Genomic DNA, 23,812 nt, shown 5'->3' with positions numbered 1-23,812 from the left:
TGCGCGTGAAAGAGTGCAGAGATTTCCCTGAGGCACCTCTGTGCCTCATGGAGGTTAGTTTGACATGTATTAATTTAAGTAAAGGTGGAAAAAAACTTTTAAAACATGTCCCCTCATGTGACACTGTCACATGAGCTGGGGCATGTCAAAGAAGTAATGTTAAAATTTTTATTAGATTTTAAAACCCTTCATGAAACCTCTTCCCGCCCATGGATGAGATTTCATGAAAAATGTGAAGGCTGCCTGGGCTCTTCGCCTGTCCGCCAACCTTAAGGTTGGATGGGCAGCTCAGCTAATTGAATTAATTACTATTTAAATGGCCTTAATAGGCCTTTGACAGTTCGGCGGGCATGCAGCCGACTTGGCTGCGTGCCTGCCAAACTGAAAATCTAAATGATGTGCGGAGACATCGGGACGCCCGCCCAACGTCACCACGCGTCATTTTTATGTGTTGGCGAGCAGGCCCCTCCCCCGCTCGCCGACCGGAGAATTCTGCCTTATAGTTGTGTAAGCCAATTATAAAGCACAATTTATGATTATAAATTAAACCTGTTAGCAACTTCTTTAGTCAACAAATGATATGGTACCGTAACTTGTTTTAAAATACATTTTTCACTATTTTACTGATTTTTAAATTTTATTTTAGTTAAAATTTTCTTTTACTTCATCCTTATTCTCTTTTATGTTGCAGAATGGTATAGTCTAAACTGCTGTGCTCCCATGGATGTTGAGGTCAGAAACAAAATCAGAAAGTGCTGGAAACATTTAGCAGATCAATCATGAAGAGAGAGGGGCAACTGAGGAATAATGATTTATAAGCAACTACTCCATCTCCATATGAAATAAGTATAAATAATGTAGCATATCAAATTGTCACTAATTAAAATATTTTTGCTCCTGTTCATGTTATTCTCCAGTTTTAAAAAGGTGCTCAATGTGACTGGCATAATTTCTATTGTGAATGCCGATGAGGCTTATGAGGAATTACATTTTAAAAAATAATGGAGACAAATTACATTTTAAAAAATAATGGAGTGGATTTTACTAGCCCTCCAAGGTTGGGAGGCAGGGGGAGAGGGGTGCCCAAAATGGTAAGGGCAGGCAGGGGGTGGAGTGCCCATCACCTTCCTGCTGTCACTGGCATTTTACCAGCAGTGGGTGGGCACTCTACCATGTGGGGATTCAGCCTGATGAAGCCTGGCAGCCTCATTGCAGGCCCTCCTATTCAGGAACTTTGTAGCCCACAGAGGATCCTACTGAGTGTAGGAATGGATCTAGAATGGCTTTTTTTGTATTCATTCTTGACATGTGAGCATCACTGGCAAGACCAGCATTTATTAGCCATCCCTAATTGCCCTTGAGAAGGTGCTGGTGAGCTGCCTTCTTGAACTATTGCAGTCCGTTTGGTATAGGTACACCCACTGTGCTATTAGGGCAGGAATTCCAGGATTTAAACCCAGCAACAGTGAAGCAATGCTGAAATAATTCTAGGCAGGATGGTGAGTGACTTGGAGGGGAACTTGCAGGTGATGGTTTTCCCATGTGTCTGCTGCCCTTATCCTTCTAGCTGGTAAAGGTTGCAGGTTTGGAAGATGTTGTCGAAGGAGTTTTGGCATGTCGCTGCACTGCATCTTGTAGATGGTATACACTACTTGCACCGTGTGCCAATGGTAGAGGGAGTGAATGTGGATAGACTATCAATCAAGCAGGCAGCTTTGTTTTGGATGTTGTTGAGCAACTTAAGTGTTTTTGGAGCTGCTCTCCTCAGGCAAGTGGAGAGTATCGCAGCACAGTCCTGACTTATGCCTTGTAGATGGCGGAGAGGCTTTAGGGGAAGCAGGAGATGAATAAGTTGCAGCAGAATTCCCAGCCTTTGACATGCTCTTAGAGTCACAGTTTTTATATGGTTGTTTTAGTGAAGTTTCTGATCAATGGTAGCTCCCAGGATGTTGATAATGGGGGATTCAATGATGGTAATGCTGTTGAATAACAAGGGGAAATGGGTAGATTCTCTCTTGTTGGAAATGGTCATTGCCTGCCAATTGTGTGGTACCAATGTCACTTGCCATTTGTCAGCCCAAGCAGAAGTTCAGGTGTTGCTGCATGCAGGCACGGATTGCTGCATTATCTGAGGAGTTGTGAATGGTACTGAACACTGTGCAATCATTTGCTAACATCCTCACTTCTGAACTTCTCAAACACATAGGTGTTACCTGGGTAGAATATGAATCCTTTACATGTAAATTAGAAAGTATTGGTTTCAAATAAAGCAAAATAGACCAACAATCTAGTAATAGCAGTAAAATTTTTATGAGTGTTTAGACATTGAGCTACTGCAATGCAACTTGATACAGTATATATTACATTATGTGTCCTACCTGCATAGGCAGCTTTACATCTACAGGTGGTACAGGGTTTTCTCGCCAGTTCAAGCCTAAGATAAGGTTCCGGTATGCCACTTGTCCATCAGCACCTTGAAAACTTAAATTGTTTTGAAATAAATGTGGTAAGACAATAAGAACAGAGTTGTGCTCTAATTAAGTATAGAGTATACCCACTAGCCTCTCACCATATGTTCCCAACAAACATTATTAGCGACTTCAAAGAAATTATTCCCTTAAATAATGAATCTGAAGTGTACTCTGCAGTTCCCAGACTCAAGCAACACTGTAAAATATTTTCTCAAACCTGCAATGCTAATTATGTATTCTTGGAAGCTGTGTTTTTTTTATATAGAATTCAAATAATTAAGATGGGGAGCATTATTTCAATTAGCATGGTGTCTCAATTTGAAGAGAAGATTTCAACCCAGCCATTATTCACAGAATTATGACTAATGGCAACAACAGAAGGGGTGAAATACATGAACAACACTAAAAGTAGCAAAATTTATATAATTAGGCAACAATTTCCAGTGCCTGGTGGTGCAATCTGTTGCATCAGAAATTTGCAGTGTCACATATCAGAGGACTTTGGACTCTCAATTCCACACATCACTAATCCATGTTGCAATTGGCTGAGCTCCAAATGGAGGCCAGACACTTGCCCATAAAGAGAAAATCTGAAGCAGACACCTTTAGGCAAAACTCATGTGCCTCCTAGTGGCCAGTTCAGAACATCTCTAGTAGAGGCCTCAGAGCAGGTCATCAGTTCCTCCACAATTATTCTTCTGCAAAATGTTCCATTTACTGGCGTGTGATTCTGTCACATTTACTATTTTGGTAATATAATTATCGCATGAGCAGTACTTACAAATAATAGTTCCCAGCTGTTTATGCTGAAGTGCAGAGCACACAGATTTAAATTAATTGAAGTTAAACTGCTATTTACTTTCCCTAAAGCTGTGTGCTCCTTCCTCCTGATCCCCATCATTTTCCACTAGGCACAATTTAATTCCCAGAAGAACCCACATAATGAAAAAGCGTGTTGCCAGAAGCCCCTTACCAGTTGACAACAAGCTAAGGGGCTGTAAAAACTTTCCAGAGTTTTACCTGATGCCACTAAATATCGTTTTAATTATCACTGAAAAAAGCATGATCACAATTTGTGATCCGTGATTTGTGAGCAGGTCAAAAAACTGTCAGTAGCAATACAGATGGCAATCCTGAAATTAGCTGGACCCCGATTCGCATATGGATTTTAGGATTCTGCTTCTTTTGGGTTGTGAGTGTAGAATGGTACAATTTTTTTTCTTAAATTCTACAGTTGCTAACATCCAATTCCAACCCAAACACGAGCATGAAAATTGACTATCATGCACATATAATCCTATTATAATCCTTGTAATGTCCTAACCCAAACCATTAATTATCATTGCAACTTTTCTCCCTGGTGGGTTAATGCTGTTATCACGCTACTATAATAGTAGACAATTTATCAATGATTGTACATAACAGAATTTGTATTTGTTGTATAAACCTACTTTAAAATCATTTCATCAAGAATATCATTTGGTATCGGCAGCTGGAAACCTTTCAAAATATTTCTACTTTCTTGGGCTGGCAAGAATCCAGTTCTGTTGGAAAAAAAAGGCATTACACTAAATAGGTCATAACCTCCACACTTAAAGAGTACAACGATGAGACCTGGCCATTGGTACAGTTAAGGAGAAAAACACACATCAAAAACACTTGATGCTGAATTTCCAAATTTTCTTCAGAATGTATGCTGTTACGTTGTGTTTAAAGCTAAGAAACAATGGAGGAAATTTGAAATTTCGTGCTGAACGTAATTTTCCTGGATATTTTTAACAATGCAAATCTTGCAACCATCAAGGTCCCTCCCTCAGTGCATAGCTGCACTGTTCAAATTTGCAGGAGCCTCCCAGGTTATTGCAGCTCCTGCAACTTTAGACAAAACAATGAACCAACAGCTCCTTCTATCAAAACAGACACGTGTAAGTGAGAAGTTGCTGAGCTGAAGAGGCTGCCAATTTTTAAAAACATATTCCTTAATTTTTTTGATAGCTGACATTTGACTTAATTTTAAGATAGAGCTTTCATCTCTTCCCAGAATTTTGTTCTATCCAACCCAAAATCTACACTTGGATCAATTTTAGTTAAGAAATAGTCATACACTTGATGCCATCGTGATGGAGGAGCAGTTGCAACAGCAGTAAATACAGATCAGGAGAATGCATGTACAGCAATTCTTCAAGGGCCTTTCTGAGGAACTGCACATGAGAAAACTGCACTTTTCCAAGGATGGTAATGGACTCTCTACCATCTTCATCACAAAGATTTATATGTTACTTCACTGCTACTACTGCTTCGCTTGTGCCAATTAAAATGACAACGGCTCCACATTCTTCCGAGCAGCCATCAGATGCACAGAAAGGTCCTTGTTTGTGCCCTGTGCATGTGTTGGGGAGGGTAGTACTGGTGAACAGTAGCCCTCAGCCATGCTTCTCCAGGTCTGCTGTAGAATTCCTCATCCATTATGATGGTGTATGGAAATGGTTACTCAGAGTAGCAGCAGAATACTGCTGCTGACTTGAAGTGATTTGATATTGTATTAATGTTATCTTTTAACCTTTGTTATTAGGATAGTATGGTTCTTAAATTGTAATATATTGAAACCACAAACTGATGCCAAAATTGTGTAGCTTTGCAACAATTCTAAGATGTTGGCCACTGAACTGCTGAATTAAGGCTGAACCTTACGGCGCTGGCAATTTTAATATGCTTGCAAGAATAAATCACCAGATACAGAATGTGTACAGGGATGCCAGAAATAGTTCTGCAGAAGGAAATGAGTGCAAAATTCATTCACCCCAATTTTGGGGTGCAGAGGCTGTGATTTGTGGAATGCCCATGCCCATTCAGATCGAGATGCATAAAATTCAAAATTTGCCTACCCACCTCATTTGCATGATTGTTGTAAAAGTTCCTGAGCCTCCAGCGTACACAGCAGGTGACATCAGGGAGTGCTGCTACACACTATATGGTGCAGGTAGCTTGCTTTTTCTTAAGGCAGGCTGCCTCTTAAAAGGAAGCTGCACAAAAAGATTGCTGAAATTGATATTCTTGCAAACTCAACACCAAGGCACACAGAGGGATCCGGATGCATGCATGCAGTACTGGAGGCAACAATGGTGCAGGTCGGCAGGAGGAGAGATGCCATGGTCAAGTGTGGGGCCAGGAGACCCTGAAGGGCTGCCTTCACAAGGGCATGGAAGCAGATGGCCAGGAAGATCAACTCCTGGAGTCTGGACCTAAGGACCTGACAGCAGTCCACAAGAGGTCTAATTAAATCATGCATGTGGTTAAGGTCAGTGAATGCAACTGACATGACAACTCCTCACCACCAGCATCATCTCACACTGCTCAATGCACCACACCCTCATTACTTGTCCATAGCATTCCCTGACACTCAGGACTCATACCTGACATCCAGATTCACTCTCACTATCTTGTTGTCTCCACATGCCTTTCGCTACTCAGCTATGGCAGGAACGTCATTCGAACATAATGCTACACAATCACTGATGGTCTGCCCACTCACTTGCAAGACAATGTGACAAGCAATAGAAGGGGACAGGGCAGAAGTGGTGGGGGCAGAATGCTTGAATTTCCTGAACTTTACTGAAGAGATGCATCTCTGCATCATGGGGCCAACTGTAAAGAGGTCCAAAAAGTAGGCACTTGGATAAGAAATTGGCTGAGTAATAGGAAACAGAGAGTAGTGATAAATGTGTGTTTTTCAGATTGGAGGAAGGTCTGTAGTGGAGTTCTCTAGGGATTGGTGTTGGGACCCTTGTTCTTCCTGATATATATTAAAGACCTAGACAGCGGTGTTCATCAATTTGTAGATGAAATGAAGATTGGAAACATTGTCAACTGTGATGAGGTTAGTCTTGAACTTCAAAAGGACATAGACATGTTGGTGGATTGGGCAGGCAATGCAGAGAAGTGTGAAGTGATTCATTTTGGCAGGAAGAATGTGGTGAGACAGTATAAATAAAGGGAGGAACTCTAAAAGAGGTGCAGGAACAGAGGAACCTCAGTGTATATGTACATAAGTCAATGAAGATGACAGGGCGTGAGAGAGCAGTTGATAAAGTATATAGTATCATAAGCTTTATTAATAGGGGCATTGAGTACAAGAGTAAGGAGGTCATGTTGAACTTGTATAAGACACTAGTTAGGCCTCATCTGGAGTTCTGCATCCAATTCTGGGTGCCATACTTGAGGAAGGATGTGAAGGCAATGGAGAAAGTACAGAGGAGATTCACAAGAATGATTCCTGTTTTCCTTGGAGAAAAGAAGGCTGAGACAAGACTTGATGGAGGTATTCAAGATCCTGATGGATATGGACAGGGTAAATATTGAGAAACTGTTCCCACTCAAGAGAGCATCAAGAACTAGGGGGCACACATTCAAAATAATGAGCAAAAGGAAAAAAATTGAGGTGAGGAAATTTTTTTCACCCAGAGGGTGGTTGGAGTCTGGAATAAACTTCCTGAAAGGGTTGTGGAGGCAGGTTCGATTGAGGTATTCAAAAGGGAATTGGATGGCTATCTGAAAAAAAAATATTGTGCAAGGGTAAGGGGATAAGGCAGGGGAGTGGGACTAGGAAGAATGCTCTTTCTGAGAGCCAGTGCAGACTTGATGGGCCAAATGGCCTCCTCCTGCACTGTAAAGTTTCTGTGATTCTGCGATTCTATGTTGCTGAGAGCCATGGGACTGTTGGCATCTTCCTGTTTTATGTCCCTACTTGACTCCCAGAACATCCTCATCCTGATATGTAGTACGACGAACAAGCTGCTGATGGTGTGACCATGGATCTCTCGCTCTCTACCCCACTCTCCTTCCCTCACGCCAAACTTCTCTTCTAAGTTCCTGCGTTCAAAACCTAAGGTGCCTGCCCAGTCACAGCAGCTCCAGGTGGAAGAAAGAGAACAACGACATGGGAGTGATAAAGAGGCCCCATCCCTTAATCTAACCCTGGCAACCAGACACTGGCACTGCACATAACTTGGAGGCTAGCATAGAGTTGGGATCAGCACTTTTTAAAAACTAATTCTTGGGATGCGAGCATTGCTGGAAATGATAGCATTTATTGTCCATTGTTAACTGCCTTGAGAAGGTGATGGTGAGCTACCTTTTGGAACGATTGCAGTCCATTTGGTGTAGATACACCCACAGTGCTGTTAGGGAGGGAGCTCCATGATTTTGACCCAGCAACAGTGAGGGAACAGTAATGTAGTTCCAAGTCAGGGTGTTTTGTAACTTGGGGAAGGGAATGTGCAGGTGGTGGTTTTCCTATGCATCTGCTGCCCTTGTTCTTTTAATTGGTAGGTTTCATGGGTTGAAGGAAGAGCCTTGGCAAGTTGCTGCAGTGTATCTTGTAAATGGTACACACTGCTGGCAATGTGCGCTGGTTGTGTTAGAAGTGATTGTTTAAGGTTGTGGATGGGATGCTAACCAAAGCGGGCTGCTAACCAAAGCAGGCTGCTTTGTCCTGGATGGTATTGAGCTCCACAAGTGTTGTTGGAGCTGCACTCATCCAGACAAGTGGAGAGTATTCCATTACACTCCTGACTTGCCTTGTAGGTTTGGGGGGTCAAGAGGTGAGTTACTCACTGCAGAATTCCCAGGAAGCTACAAAGGGATATAGATAAGTTAAGTGAATGGGCAAAGACCTGGCAAATGGAGTATAATGTGGGAAAGTGTGAAATTGTTCATTTTGGCAGGAAAAATAAAAAAAAGCATATTATCCAAATGGTGAGAGATTGCAGAGCTCTGAGATGCAGAGGGATCTAGGGGTCCTAGTACATGAATCACAAACGGCTAGTATGCAGGTACAGCAAGTAATTAGTAAAGCTAATAGAATGTTATCGTTTATTACGAGGGGAATTCAATACAAAAGTAGGGAGGTTCTGCTTCAGTGATACAGGGCATTGGTGAGACCACATCTGGAGTATCGTGTACAGTATTGGTTTTCTTATTTAAGAAGGGATGTAAATGCACTAGAAGCAGTTCAGACAAGGTTTGCTAAACTAATACCTGGATCGGGTGGGTTGTCCTATGAGGAAAGGTTGGACAGACTAGGTTTGTATCCGCTGGAGTTTAGAAGAGTAAGAGGCGACTTAATTGAAATATATAAGATCCGGAGGGGTCTTGACAGGGTCGTTGTGGAGAGGATGTTTCCTCTTTTGAGAGAATCTAATACTGGGGCCACTGTTTAAAAATAAGGGGTTACCCATTTAAAACGGAGATGAGGAGAATTTTTTTCTCTCGGAAGGTTATGAGTGTTTGGCACTCTCTTCCTCAAAAGGCAGTGGAAGTAGAGTCTTTGAATATTTTTAAGGCAGAGGTAGATAGATTTTTGATAAGCAAGGAGGTGAAAGGTTATCGGGGGTAGGCAGGAATGTAGAGTTGAGGTTACAATCAGATCAGCCATGATCTTATTGAATGGCAGAGCAGGCTCGAAAGGCCGAGTGGCCTATTCCGGCTCCTAATTCATACATATGTTCGTAGGTTTGTATGAATGTTGTCCAGTTCTTCTTGAATGTGTGCGTGGAGGTGTCAGCTGTGGCTCAGTTCATAGCACCCTCGCCTTTGAATCAGAGGGTTGTGGGTTCATGTCCCACTCCCGGAAAACCAAGAACTGTGATTGTACTCGAAAGAGTTGCAGTCTGTGACTGTTGATAACTCGAAAGAGTTTGAATGTGTGCGTGGGCTGATACAGTATCTGTAGAGTCAAGAATAATACTGAATACTGTGCAATCATCAGCAAACATCCCCACTTCTGATTTTATGATGGAAGGAATGTCATTGATGAAGTAGCTGAAGATGGTTGCTTCTAGGGACACTACCCTGAGGAACTCCTGCAGTGATGTCTTGAGGCTGAGACGACTGGCATCCAAAAACCACAACCATCTTCCTTTGACTCCAACCGATGCAGAATCATTGAGCATGAATGGGCCAGGGGTAAAGAATGGTTCATTTCTCACTGGAGGGTGAGGTGGCAGACAGGCACTGTGCAGAGAGCACAGATGAGAACTCAATGACATGGCATGCAGGAGAGTGCTGAACCGGCATGCACACCAAGATAGTGGGTGGATTGGCCTGCCTCCAATCACTGTCAAGGAGCATGGAGGAGTCCAGTTCCAACTTGACAGAAGACATAATGCAGAGCTTGCCCTCACTGCAGTTTATGCTCCAGCTCCCTGTCGTGCTGCAATCCCAGAGGCACTGGCATTACTACCCCCATATTGGTTGCAGCCTTTGACTGGACAGGACACCTAATCCTTTGTCATTCCTGTGAGGATGTGGCAATATTCTATAGCAAATGGACCAAAACACTGGCAAACACACTTATGTACTCTTAGTAATTTTTCAACAGAAAACATTCCATAAATTTTATTTACCTGCAATTGGGGTGCCTGGCCCTTTAAATAAGCAAGGCCTATGTTGCTGCTTCATGCTTCTTTTCTCTGGAGTGGACAACGCAGGTTGCCAGGAACCATACTGTCCAAATTTGGAATTGTGACATCACATCAGCAAATTAGACTGAGGTCAGGATAGTGCCAATTCAACATGCTCGGGCGCATGCAGGGGATGCAAGTGTGTGCACCCGGATCAATGAAGACCGCCATTTGGGTCATACAGGTAGTGGCCCATTGTGGTGCCTGCTCCCCACGGATGCATTATATGCCTGCGTAATGCCACTAAAAGCGAATGAATTTCTTACCCAATATCTATGTAAAGCTTTTTAATTAGGGTTTCAGATTCCTGGGGCATTGGAACCAGTTGTGGGACAGGAGCAACCTGTACAAACCAGATAGGCTGCAGCTCAACAGATCTGGGACCAGCATTCTTAAAGGGAGATTAAATAGTAGTGTGGGGTGGGAGGAGGTGTGGTTTAGACTAATTTTGCAGGAGGAGGTGTGATTTTAAGTATTATATGCTTAATAAATCTATAAGCTCTTGAATTTAATGTTTCAAGAAGCTTATTATGAGGAGTAGATCTATTATTACTATATCTAATCCTTAATAAGTACGCCCATGGGGAAATCTATCTCTTGTCTGAAGTTGTTGTGTGTGTGGGTTTTGGGGTTTGGGAAGAAGTGGAACTTTTTTTTGGCAGGGAAAAGCACTTCAGGAAATTAAGTGCAGGCATCAATGATTTAAAAAGAGAAGGAATGGTTACAACAAATTTGCTTGGTAACCAATAATCAGTAAATGAAATTAGCACCCATTTCATCTCAACTTTCTAATACTGCTACAAATTATCAGGGGAAACTGCTAACACATTTCTGTGAGGGGACTGACTTACAACAATTGCAGGACCAGGGTAACTCCAAGAAAGTTCCGTATGCTTCATGCAAATAAGCCCTGAGAGAATTTGGTAGGAGTTAGATTTGCACTGCTAAGATGATTGAAGAAACTTATATTTATCGTAGTAACCGCATAAATATGTAAATGTAAATTTCCTTAATCTTTTTAGCACAATAATGGCATAACAATTGGCCTAATAAGTGCTAAAGATAGCAAGGAAGTTCAAGATCCAATGTTAATAAAAGCAAATGAATATTTCTTCAACTCATTGTGTTGTGACAGCTGATCATATATTTTAAACATACCTCTCAAACCATTGGTTAATTTGATGCCTTTTTAATTCAACATTTTGGGTAAAGTTTCAGCTCATTTGATACTAGTTGTTTGTTGAATTGATGATGGCATGATTTTTTTTTAATTCATGGGACGTGGGCATCACTGACTAGACCAGCATTTATTGCCCATCCCTAATTTCCCTTGAGAAGGTGGTGGTGAGCTGCCTTCTTGAACCGCTGCAGTCCATGTGCTGAAGGTACACCCACAGTGCTGTTGGGGAGGGAGTTCCAGGATTTTGACCCAGCGACAGGGACGGAATGGCAATATATTTCCAAGTCAGGATGGTGAGTGGCTTGGAGGAGAGCTTCAAGGTGTTCCATGGTGTTCCCATGTATTTGCTGCCCTTGTTTCTAGATGGTAGTGGTTGTGGATTTGGAAGGTGCTATCTAAGGAGCCTTGGTGAGTTCCTGCAGTGCTTCTTGTAGATAGTACACACTGCTGCCACTGTGCATCAATGGTGGAAGGAGTGAATGTTTGTGGTATTGGTGCCAATCAAGCGTGCTGCCTTGTCCTGGATGGCGTCAAGCTTCTTGAGTGTTGTTGGAGCTGCACGCATGCAGGCAAGTGGGGAGTATTCTATCACCTTCCTGACTTGCGCCTTGTAGATGGTGGACAGACTTTGGGGAGTCAGGAGGTGAGTTACTCACCACAGGATTCCTAGCCTCTGACCTGCTCTTGTAACCACAGTCTTTATATAGCTATTCCAGTTCAGTTTCTGGTCAATGGTAACCCCCAGAATGTTGATAGTGGGGGATTCAGCGATGATAATTGCCATTAAATGTCAAGGGGCGATGGTTAGATTCTCTCTGGTTGGAGATGGCCATTGCCTGGCACTTGTGTGGTGTGAATGCTACTTGCTACTTGTCAGCCCAAGACTGAAAATTGTCCAGGTTTGCTGCATTTGGACATTGACTGCTTCAGTATCTGAGGAGTCAGATTGCGAATGGTGCTGAACATTGTGCAATCATCAGCGAATATCCCCACTTCTGACCTTATGATGGAAGGAAGGTCACTGATGAAGCAGCTGAAGATGGTTGGGCTGTGAACACACTAGCCTGAGGAACTCCTTCAGTGATGTCCTGAACTGAGATGGTTGACCTCCAACAATTACAACCATCTTTCTTTGTGCTAGGTATGACTCCAACCAGCGGAGAGTTTTCCCCCGATTCCCATTGACTCCAGTTTTGCTAGGCCTCCTTGATGCCACACTTGGTCAAATGCTGCCTTGATGTCCAGGGCAGTCAATCTCACCTCACCTCTGGAGTTCAGCTGTTTTGTCCATTTTGAAGCAAGGCTGTAATGAGGCCAGAAGCTGAGTTACCCTGGCAGAACCCAAACTGAGCGTCAGCGGGCGGTTATTGCTAAGCAAGTGCTGCTTGATAACACTGTTGATGACCACATACATCACTTTATTGATGATCTCAATGGGGCGGTAATTGGCCGGGTTGGATTTGTCCTGTTTTTTGTTGACGGGACATACCTGGGAATTTTCCACATTGCTGGGTAGATGCCAGTGTTGTAGCTGTACTGGAACAACTTGGCTAGGGGCGTGGCAAGTTCTGGAACACAAGTTTTCACTACTATTGCTGGAACATTGTCAGGGCCCATAACTTTTACAGTATCCAGTGTCTTAAGCCATTTCCTGATATCGTGTGGTGAATCGATTTAGCTGAAGACTGGCATCTATGATTCTGGGGACCTCCGGAGGAGGCCGAGATGAATCATCCACTCGGCACTTCTGGCTGAATGTTTGTTGCAAATGTTTCTTTTGCACTGATGTACTGGGCTCCCCCATCATTGAGAATGGGGATATTTGTGGAGCCTCCTCCTCCAGTGAGTTGTTTAATTGTCCACCACCATTCATAACTGGATGTGGCAGAATTGCAGAGCTTGGATTTGATCCATTGGTTGTGGGATTGCTTAGCTCTGTCTCTCACTTGCTGAGGTTGAACCAGGGTTGATTCCCTGGCTTGGTGATAATGGTATAGTGGGGGGTGTGCCAGGCCATGAGGTTACAGATTGTGGTTGAGTACAATTTTGCTGCTGCTGATGGCGCACAGCGCCTCATGGTTGCCCAGTCTTGAGGTGCCAGATCTGCTTGAAATCTTTTTTTTTAAATTCACTGACAGGATGCAGGCGTCGCTGGCTAGGCCAGCCTTTATTGCCCATCCCTAATTACCCTTGAGAAGGTGATGGTGAGCTGCCTTCCTGAACCACTGCAGTCCCTGTGGCGTAGGTACACCCACAGCACTGTTAGGGTGGGAGTTCCAGGATTTTAACCCAGCAACAGTGAAGATATATTTCCAAGTCAGAATGGTGAGTGGCTGGCAGGGGAACTTCCAGATGGTGGTGTTCCCATGTATCCGTTGCCCTTGTCCTTCTAGATGGTAGCGGTCATGGGTTTGGAAAGTGCTGCCTAAGGAGCCTTGGTGAGTATCTGCAGTGCATCTTGCAAATGCGATGGTGGTGGAGGGAGTGAATGTTTGTGGTATTGGTGCCAATCAAGCAGGCTGTTTTGCCCTGGATGGTGTCAAGCTTCTTGAGTATTGTTGGTGCTGCACTGGTCTAGGCAAGTGGAGAATATTCCAACACACTCCTGACTTGTGCCTTGTAGATGGTGAACAGGCTTTGGGGAGTCAGGAGGTGAGTTACTCACCACAGGATTCCTAGCCTCTGACCTGCTCTTGTAGCCACAGTATTTATATCACTAGTTCAGTTCAGTTTCTGGTCAATGGTAACCCCCAGGATGTTGATAGTGGGGGATTCAGTGATAGTAATGCCATTGAATGTCAAGGGGTGATGGTTATATTCTCTCTTGTTGGAGATTGCTATTGCCTATCTATCCCACTTAGCACGGTGGTAGTGCCACACAACATAATGGAGGGTATCCTCAATGTGAAAACGGGACTTTGTCTCCACAAGGACTGTGCAGTTGTCACTCCTACTGATACTGTTATGGACAGATACATCTGCGGCAGGCAGGTTGGTGAGGATGAGGTCAAGTATGTTTTTCCCTCTTGTTGGTTCCCTCACCACCTGCCGCAGACCCAGTCTAGCAGCAATGTCCTTTAGGACTCGGCCAGCTCAGTCAGTAGTGGTGCTACCGAGCCACTCTTGGTGATGGACATTGAAGTCCCACACCCAGGGTACATTCTGCATCCTTGACTCCTTCAGAGCTTCCTCCAAGTGGCATTCAACATGGAGGAGTACTGACTCATCAGCTGAGGTAGCGCGATATGCGATAATCAGCAGGAGGTTTTCTTGCCCATGTTTGACCTGATGCCATGAGACTTCATGGGGTCCAGAGTCAATGTTGGGTACTCCCAGGGCAACTTATTCCCGACTGTATACCACTGTGCCACCACCTCTACTGGGTCTGTCCTGCCGGTGAGACAAGACATACCCAGAGATGGTGATGATGGTGTCTGGGACATGATCTATATGGTATGATCCGTGAGTATCACAATGTAAGGCTGTTGCTTGACTAGTCTGTGAGACAGCTCTCCAAATTTTGGCACAAGCCCTCAGATGTTAGCAAGGAGGACTTTACGTGGTCGACAGGCTGAGCTTGCCATTGTCATTTCCGGTGCCTAAGTCAATGCCGAGTAGTCCGTTTGGTTTCATTCTTTATAGACTTTGTAGCGGTTTAATACAGCTGAGTAGCTTGCTAAGCCATTTCAGAGGGCATTTAAGAGTCAACCACATTGCTGTGGGTCTGGAGTCACATGTAGGCCAGACCAGGTAAGGACTGCAAATTTCCTTCCCTAAAGGACATTAGTGAACCAGATGGGTTTTTATGACAATCGACAATGGTTTTGTGATTATCATTAGACTTTTAATTCCACATTTTTACTCAATTCAAATTCCACCATCTGCTGTGGTGTGATTCGACCCTGGGTCTCCACAACATTACCCTGGGTCTCTGGATTACTAGTCCACAGAAAACTGAAAAGAGACACAAGGATGGGTAAGCCATCAGCTAAATGATAAGAGGTACCAAATGCATGATCCAGTCAGTCAAAGTGGAGCAGCTGAGTGCAAAATGGAAATAAGTGTGGGTGGAGCATATGGGCCACCCCTAGGTGCCAACCATCATTTTTATGGTGGATAATGCCAATTCAGAAAGAAAATTCGGATAAGGGAGAAGGGAAATATCTGCATTTACATTGTAGGTTGATCTGTTTGCTATCAATCAAAATTTTCCAAGATAGCCCAGAAGTTGGTTTCTTTGGTCTTAACCTATTAACCCGCTTCTCTCTGGAGTGCAAAAGCAAAATACAGCAAGTACTGGACATCTTAAATAGAAACAGAAAATGCTGGAAATATTTAGCTGATCTGGTAAACTCTGTGGAGAGAGAGAAAAAAAGTTAACATTTCAGGTCAATGGCCTTTCATTAGAACTAGAAAATGTTAGAGATACAACGGGTTTTAAGCAAGTATGGAGGCAGGGAAAAGTGGGAGGGGGAAGAACAAAAAGGTCTGTAATAGGGTGGAAGGCAGGAAGGATTAAATAACAAAAGGTGTAATGGTGCGAGACAAAAGGAGATGGTAATGGGACAAGTACAAAATCAAAAGATGGGTCAAAGTTGGTGTAAGTGAGAAAAACAGAACCATCAGCAACAGCTGCAGTTCTAAAAAAGAAAACTGGGGCAGAGACTATTCTCTGAAATTGGTGAACTCAATGTTGAATCTGTAAGGCTGTAAGGTGTCTAATCAAAAGATGAGGTGCTGTATTTCAAGCTTCATTGAAACATGTGTAGGAGGCTGAAGTCAGAGTGGGAGCGAGACAGAGATTTAAATGGCAGATGACTGAAAGCTCTGAATCAGCCTTGTGAGCTAAATGGAAGTGTTCTGAAAGCAGTAACTCAATCTGCGTTTGGTCTTCCCAATGCTGGGGAGACCACATCATGAGCAATGAATACAGCACAGTAAACTGACAGAAATACAAGCAAAATGTTGTTTCACCTGGAAGAGGTGTTTCAGGCCTTGGACAGTGACATGAAGGAGGTAAAATGGCAGATGTTGCATCTTCTGTGCTTGCATGGTAAGTGCTGTAGGAAGGGGAGGTGTTGAAGGTGATTGAGAAGTGGACAGGCTGCTGCAGAGGGAACAGTCCCTTTGAAATTCTAAAAGGGGAGAAGAGGGGGAAATGTATTTGGTAGTGGCATTACGCAGGAGGTGGCAGAAATGGCAGAGGATGATCTGTTGAATGTGGAGACTGTTGGGATAGAAGGTAAGGACACTGGGAACACTATTGTGATTCTGGGAGGATGGGAAGGGATGAGAGCAGAAGTGTGGGAAATGTACGGATACTGTTGAGCGCCCATGGAGTCCTTCCAGGAAGCTGGGTTGGGAGGAAGTGTCATTACTATAGCTGTGGAGTCAGTGAGTTTATACTGGATAGTAGATAGTCTATCTCCAAAAATGGAGTCAGAGAAGTCAAGGAAGGAAAAGGAAGAGTGACAGATGGACCATGTGAAGGCTAGGGAGGGATGGAAACTGGAAGCAAAGTTGATTAAATTTTCCAGTTCTAAGCGAGAGCAGGACACAGCACCAATACAGTCATCAATATCATCAATACACCAGAAAACAAGTTGGGGGAGGCGACTGAAAGGACAGGCATAGCTAAGTCCAATTCAGGTTTCCACAGCAATACCTTTTATTTGGTTGTGTTAAAAAACAAAGTTGTTCAATGCAAGAGCAAATTCAGCCAGATGGAGGAGGGTGATGGTGGATAGGGAATGGTTGCGTATCCATTCAAGGAGGGAAGGGAAACCCCTCAGACCATTCTGGTGGGGTTGGAAGTATAGATAGATTGGACATCCATGGTAAAAAGCCCATGGCTAGAGCCAGGAAACTGGAAACTTTAAAGTGGCAGAGGGCATCGGAAGACTCCTGGATGTTAGAGGGAAGAGACTGGATAAAGGAAGAAAAAATAGAGACAAAATAGGAAGACATCAGTTCTCAGTGAGAAGAACAGGTTTGTGTATTTATATGTTCTCAGATTGTGGCCAACACTGGTAAAGTTGCATTTGTTGTCCACCCCTAGCTGCCTGAAGAAGGTGCAACTTGAGTCACACATAGACTAGACCAGATAGGGGTGGCAAGTTCACTTCCCTGAGAACATTTGTGGACCAATGACTACAATTAGCCATAGTGCACTTGCGTTAGGTACATGCAGATCAGATAAGTTTCCCACTCCTGGTCCTATCACTGCTGGAAAATATGGATTTACCTGTGGATTCCTCCTACTTAGCCTTAGCTGTGATGCTATCCTTGATCAAATAGCTCACCATACTCACAGGCTGATGTTTAAAAAGTGGGCACCTGGATGAGGTAACAAGGGCAATTGATGGATGCTCATGCTCGTGAAGAAAAAGGAACAAAAATTGGCAAAAAATAAGGCAGCAAATTACATATGGATGCATTTGTTCAATGCATTTGTAAATGTATCTGGTCCTTGATCTAATAAAATTCTGTACTTATTCTCTCCTTTTTGGTTCTGTTTGTTTACACTATTATAAAATTGTAAATAAATTGTTGAAAAGAGAAAAAAAGGTTAATTTATAGATGAATTTCATGTAAAATCTTCTAAAGTTAAAATGCTATCTTGATATCAATAATCAAGAAACATGTATATATGAATGCTTTAAGGAGCGCTTTAATGTGAGACAAAGGCAAATGCTAAGGCTGGATTTTCCACGCCCACCACTGTCGGGCATGTTTGGTGGCATGAGAGGACAATATGGCAAGAAGGCCAAAAGTCGGTTCCACGACGTTGTGAAATCAGTTTGCGATCGTCTGGTCTGCCCGCTGATGGCGGGCCACGTTCCCCACCATTGGACGTCGGGAACCTCATTGTAATGCATCAGCTTATCATTATAAGGCCCGCCCGCCAGACTCATCACCCTCCCCGCTGAATTATCCGCCCTCGTCAGCGGGAAAACATGCTGACGTGTTTCACAACAGCATATATAAGGCATGCACTTGGCAGGCTGCACTTCGCTCGGGACTTCAAAGTTTGTTTGCCTACCTTGCTTCGTTCAGCACTCGCTGTCATCAACGCCAGGCTTCACAGACAGCACCACAACACTTTGGTGGGGTTCACAGGTAGGTCTCTTACCAAATCAGCCATATGTGGGTGGCTTTTGAATGGCTGTAGGGCAAGGTCTTGCTTGGGGAAGGGGGAGAAATGGCCTCAGGCAAGGGAAGAGGTTGCAGGATGAGAGCTGTACTGGGAAGGAGGGTATCCCAGACTGTGTGTATGGGGGCACATGTTGATCTGTGCAAGTGGCCTCAAGATGATGAGGGCTGAGGAGGCAGTCTCCTGAGGAGATGAGGCCAGATGGAAATGTGAGGATGTGTGTGAGAATGGGTGATGATGTCCCTTGAGCTGGCAGTAAGTGAGTTGCCAATGAATGTGTGAGTTTAGAGTGATGAGATGGTTGCCTTACCCTGGTTGCACGGATGAGGTCATTCATCCTCTATCTGCATTGAATGGCCAACCTCTTCTGTGCAACATTAGCACTGATCACCACTGCCATTGTCTACCAAGCTAGAGCGGTAATGTAGCTGCCCCTCCTGTGGCCAGATATGGGGTAGAGGACATCACAGCGGGCCTCCACAGCATCCAAAAGGCATTCGAGTGCTGCAGTCTTCTTGGTCTTTCGGGGCCATGTCTTCTTTGCTGCAGTCTTGGGCTGGAAGCACTGAGTGTGGCTGTACTTTAAATATGGTGCCTGGCGTGATGAAGCAGTAAGGTGATGGCATGGCAGGTGAATCAGAGCCCACCCACCATCGAAATGGCATTTATCCCAGGAACACATAATTAATGCTGCAGGTTTGGGATGATACTGCGTGAAAAGCCACCATTGCAGCCGGCGCCCGCTACCACACTTAGTACAAATCTGGGACGATTCTGCCCTTAAATTCTCATACACCTTCTCATATGCTGTTGCCAAAAGATCAATTTGAAAAAATATACTTACTTCTATGAATCTAATGAATTGATTTCATGAACAGATGAGATATTTACAACCCAGTACTTTAAAATTGCTGCGGGCAGAATATAAATTGAAGAATATGCATAATATAGTTAAATATTACATTACAAAATCTCTAGAAGAATGCTAGGAACTCACTATGATAACCCATCACAATACTGACGTTGTTATCTGATATTTATTGTTATGTTTGTTACCTTTGTCGATCCTCATACATAAAGACCTCAGATATTTTGGCAAAATCTTCAAAGGCATCCTTTCTCAACGCCTCTTGGACAACATGCAGTATGAGACAAACGTCTGTCTTTTGCTGTTCACGGATGCTATAGTAGCGGCCTATTGTCATGACTTCATGTTCAGTGAGCAGTCCTTCTCCAATCTGAATCAAAATATCCCTGTTTAGAAACAAAGAATAAATAAATTCTTACAGGCAAAATAATAATCTATAATATATTAAAACATGGAAATAAATTCTTGTGTCCAAATACATTGTATCTGTAGGTGATACTATAAATGTAATGTTACCTGACTAACTGATAGCAATTAGGCAACAAGTGACATTACATAACATCTTGCTCAGCAATCAGTAGTGCAGAAACATTCTCCTTTAGGAAAAAAAATCACAAGATATAACCTCCAATACAAGTCCAACTAAATAGAGTAAGTGCAATAATAATCATTGTGTAAAAGAAGTGAAATTTCAGAAATTCAAGCACTATCATTAAAAGTCAAGGAACAGTCAGTTAATGTGAATGAGTAGGTAATCAGTCTAAGAAATGAATATGAAAACTTGGCAGAGTTTTCAGGTGATGTGAATTCTCATCGTGTACCATGACCCCAGTTGTTTGTACAGAATTTCTGTAGCTCTTCTGCTGAAGTTAGGGCAGACAAGTGGGAGAATCCCCATGGAAACTACCTTTACCAGACCATCATCTCATCCAAAATATGAGCAATAATACACAGAAATGAAAATTCAGTCCATCTTGTCTTTTGCACATGCCCTCAAGTGCACTCTTCCAGGCATTCCAAAGGTAAACTGATACATTTTAGTGTGACAAGGGCAGATACAGATTAAGTTTTACATTTTACAAAGAGAATGCGCAGAGTGACAAATGTAAAATAATAAAAAATATGCATTAACAGTGTTAGCGGGCTTGCTTAACTTTTGCTGGTCAGGGCACTGAGAATTATGAATTAATATCAAAAATGGTTTATCTAGAATTCTGCAAGTCAATACCACCTTACATCTCTGATGACCACTAAGATGTTGCCTCTTCCTTGCCTGCATCAAATTCTTGGAGTCAATCTCTAATGCGGACTTGTCCAGCCTGCAGCCCATGGGCCAGATTGTGGCCTGCGAAGCCCAGCTATGTGGCCCCCAAAGCCACTACTCAAAATGCTGGTAAGACAGGTAAGTGAAGTTGAAGATTCTACAAGGGGCTGCTCCTCCAATCACAAGCCGTTCCTCTCCCGCATTTGCTGCTGATATGTTTACTAGTGAGTCTATCAGCAGCAAAGGTGGGAAAGAAGCAGGCTGTGATTGGAGGAGCAGTGAACGCCAGCGGCTGTGAGTATGCGGAGGGAAAGGAGAGGATTCGAGGAAGGGGAGAGATAGAAAAAGAGTGACTGCAGGGCATGTGGGGAGAGAAAGAGACTATGGGGCCTGAGAGACTGCAGGGCACATGGGGAGAGAGAGACTGCTAGGGCCCAAGAGACAGTCAGAGCCTGAGAGACTGCCAGGGCCCGAGAGACTGGGGGGCCCATAGGAGGAGGGAGACTGCCAGGGCCCAAGAGACTGCCGGGGCCTTAGAGACTGCTGGGGCCAAGAGACTACAGGGTCTGTGGGAAGAGAGAGTCTGCCGGGGCCTGAGAGACTGCTGGGGCCCAAGAGACTGCAGGATGCATAGGAAGAGAGAGACTGATGGGCCCCTTGGGAGAAGAGAGACTGCTGGGGCCCGAGAGACTGCCTTGGCCCATGGGATGAGAGAGACTGCAGGCTCAAAAGACTGTAGGGCCCGCAAGACTGCTGGGGCCCAAGAGACTGCGGGGCCCGTGGGAAGACAGTGACTGCTGGGGCCTGAGAGACTGCAGGACCCAAGAGAGTGCAAGGTCCAAGAGACTGCTTGGGACCTGACAGACTGCAGGACCCAAGAGAGTGCAAGGTCCAAGAGACTGCTTGGGACCTGACAGACTGCAGGGCCTGAGAGACTGCAGGGCACATGGGGAAGAGAGAGGCTGCTGGGGCCTGTGGAGAGTGAGAGAGGCTGCTGGGGCCCATGAGGTAGAGGCTGCGGGGCCCAAGAGATGGCCTAGGCTTGTGGGAAGAGACAGACACTGCCGAGGCCCGTGGGCGGAGAAAGAGAGGCTGCCGGGCTGCGGGGGCAGGGGCGCGAAAGTGACTGGTTGGAGGGCCTGGGTGTTGTGTCTTTGTTTGAGTGTGTGTGTGTGTGTAAGAGAGTATGTATGTACGTGTGTGTGTGAGAGAGAGTGTGTGTGTGTGAGAGAGAGGGATGTGCTTTTTTAAATTGAATTACAGGATGTGGGTGTTGCTAGCTAGGCCAGCATTTATTGCCCATCCCTAATTGCCTTTGAGAAGGTGATGGTGAGCTGCCTTCTTGAACGGTGGTGCAGGTACATCCACAGTGCTATTAGGGAGGGAGTTCCAGGATTTTGACCCAGCGACAGTGAAGGAACAGCAATATATTTCCAAGTCAGGATGCTGGGTGACTTGGAGGGAAGCTTCCAAAAGGTGGTGTTCCCATCTATCTGTTGCCCTTGTCCTTCTAGATGGTAGTGGTCGTGGATTTGGAAGGTGCTGCCTTAGGAGCCTTGGTGAGTTTCTGCCGTGCATCTTGTAGATGGTAAACACTGCTGCTACAGTGCGTTAGTAGTAGGGGGAGTGAATGTTTGTGGAATGGGTGCCAATCAAGCGGGCTGCTTTGTCCTGGATGGTGTCGAGCTTCTTGAGTGTTGTTGGAGCTGCACCCATCCGGGCAAGTGGAGAGTAGTCTATCAGATTCCCGACTTGTGCCTTGTAGATGGTGGACAAGCTTTGGGGAATCAGGAGGTGAGTTACTCACCACAAGATTCCTAGTCTCTGTCCGGCTCTTGTAGCCGCAGTCTTTATATGGCTAGCCCAGTTCAGTTTCTGGTCAATAGTAACCCCCAGGATGTTGATAGCGGGGGATTCAGCAATGGTAGTGCCATTGAATGTCAAGGGGTGATGGTTAGATTCTCTCTTGTTGGAGATGGTCATTGCCTGGCACTTGTGTGGCACAAATGTTACTTGCCACTTATCAACCCAAGCTCTTTGTGTACAGAATATACCTGGGTAATTTTCCACATTGCCGGATTTGTGTGTGGATTTGTTGAAGGAAAATCATGTCTAACTAACTTGATGGAGTTTTTTGAAAGGGTAACAGAGATGGTTGATGAGAGAAAGGCCATTGATGTGGTGTATATGGACTTCCAAAAGGATTTCGATATAGTGCCACACAACAGACTTGTGAGGAAAGTTATAGGTCATGGAACAAAAGGCATAGTAGTAATGTGGATACAAAATTGGCTGAGGGATAGGAAACAGAGAGTAATGATTAATGGGTATTTTTCAGGCTGGAAGAATGTTTGTAGTGGAGTTCCCCAGGGATCAGTATTGGGATCCTTGCTTTTCCTGATATATATAAATGATCTAGATTCAGATGTGCAGGGGACAATTTCAAAGTTTGCAGATAACACAAAATTTGGGAGAATTGTAAACTGTGAGGAGGGCAGTGTAGAACTTCAAAAGGACATTGATACATTGGTGGAGTCGGCAGATAGGTGGTAGATGAAGTTCAATGCGGAGAAGTGTGAGGTGATGCACGTTGGTACAAAGAACATGAAGAGACAGTACAAAATAAAGGATACTATTCTAAAGGGTGTGCAGGAGCAGAGAGACCTGGGTGTATATGTACATAAGTCATTAAAGGTGGCAGAACAGGTAGAGAGAGATGTTTCTAAAGCTTACAGTATTCTAGTCTTCATTAATAGGGGCATACAGTATAAGAGCAGGGAGGTTTTGATGAACTTCTATAGGACACTGGTTAGACCTCAGCTGGAGTATTGTGTACAGTTCTGGGCACCACACAATAGGAAGGATGTGAACGCATTGGAGAGAGTACAGAAGAGCTTTATGAGAATGGTTCCAGGGATGAGACTCTTCAGTTATGTTTAAAGATTGGATAAGCTGGGACAGTTTTCCTTGGAGAGGAGCAGGCTAAGAGGAGACTTGATAGAAGTTTTCAAAATCATGAGTGGTCTGGACAGAGTAGATAGGGAGAAACCGTTCCCACTTGGATTGAGAACCAGAGGGCACAGTTTTAAAGTGTTTTGCAAATTAAGCAAATGCGAGGTGAGAAAAAAACTTCTTCACACAGCGAGTGGTTAGAGTTTGGAATGCACTGTCTGGAAGTGTGGTGATGGCAGGTTCGATTGAGGCATTCAAGAGGGTAATGTTCAGTGTTACAGGGAAAAGGCAGGAGATTGGCACTAAGTTAAAATGCTCAGAGAGCCAGTGCAGACACAATGGGACGAATGGCCTCCTTCTACACCGTAACAAATCTGCGTGTGTGTGTGAGAGAGAGAAAGGGAGAATGTGTGTGTGTGAGAGAGGTGAGAGAGAGGGTGTGTGAGAGAATCTAACCATCGCCC

General features: G+C 44.2%; 1 protein-coding gene across 1 annotated transcript in view; it reads right to left on the bottom strand.

The window, feature by feature from the left end:
- Positions 1 to 23,812, bottom strand: part of efhc2 (EF-hand domain (C-terminal) containing 2) — a 129,200-nt gene that overhangs the window by 2,648 nt on the left and 102,740 nt on the right. The window contains exons 12-14 of the mRNA XM_078560508.1: positions 19,321 to 19,518; positions 3,923 to 4,015; positions 2,379 to 2,481 (exon numbers count right to left, since the gene is read on the bottom strand). Coding sequence (XP_078416634.1) covers positions 2,379 to 2,481; positions 3,923 to 4,015; positions 19,321 to 19,518 — 394 coding nt within the window. The remainder of the gene's footprint in view (positions 1 to 2,378; positions 2,482 to 3,922; positions 4,016 to 19,320; positions 19,519 to 23,812) is intronic.

Source organism: Cetorhinus maximus, chromosome 16 (genome assembly GCF_964194155.1).
Source record: "Cetorhinus maximus chromosome 16, sCetMax3.hap1.1, whole genome shotgun sequence".
In the NCBI taxonomy this organism is placed as follows: domain Eukaryota; kingdom Metazoa; phylum Chordata; class Chondrichthyes; order Lamniformes; family Cetorhinidae; genus Cetorhinus; species Cetorhinus maximus.
Note: the sequence above shows the minus strand (reverse complement) of the source record. Positions and strands in the feature narration are given on the sequence as shown.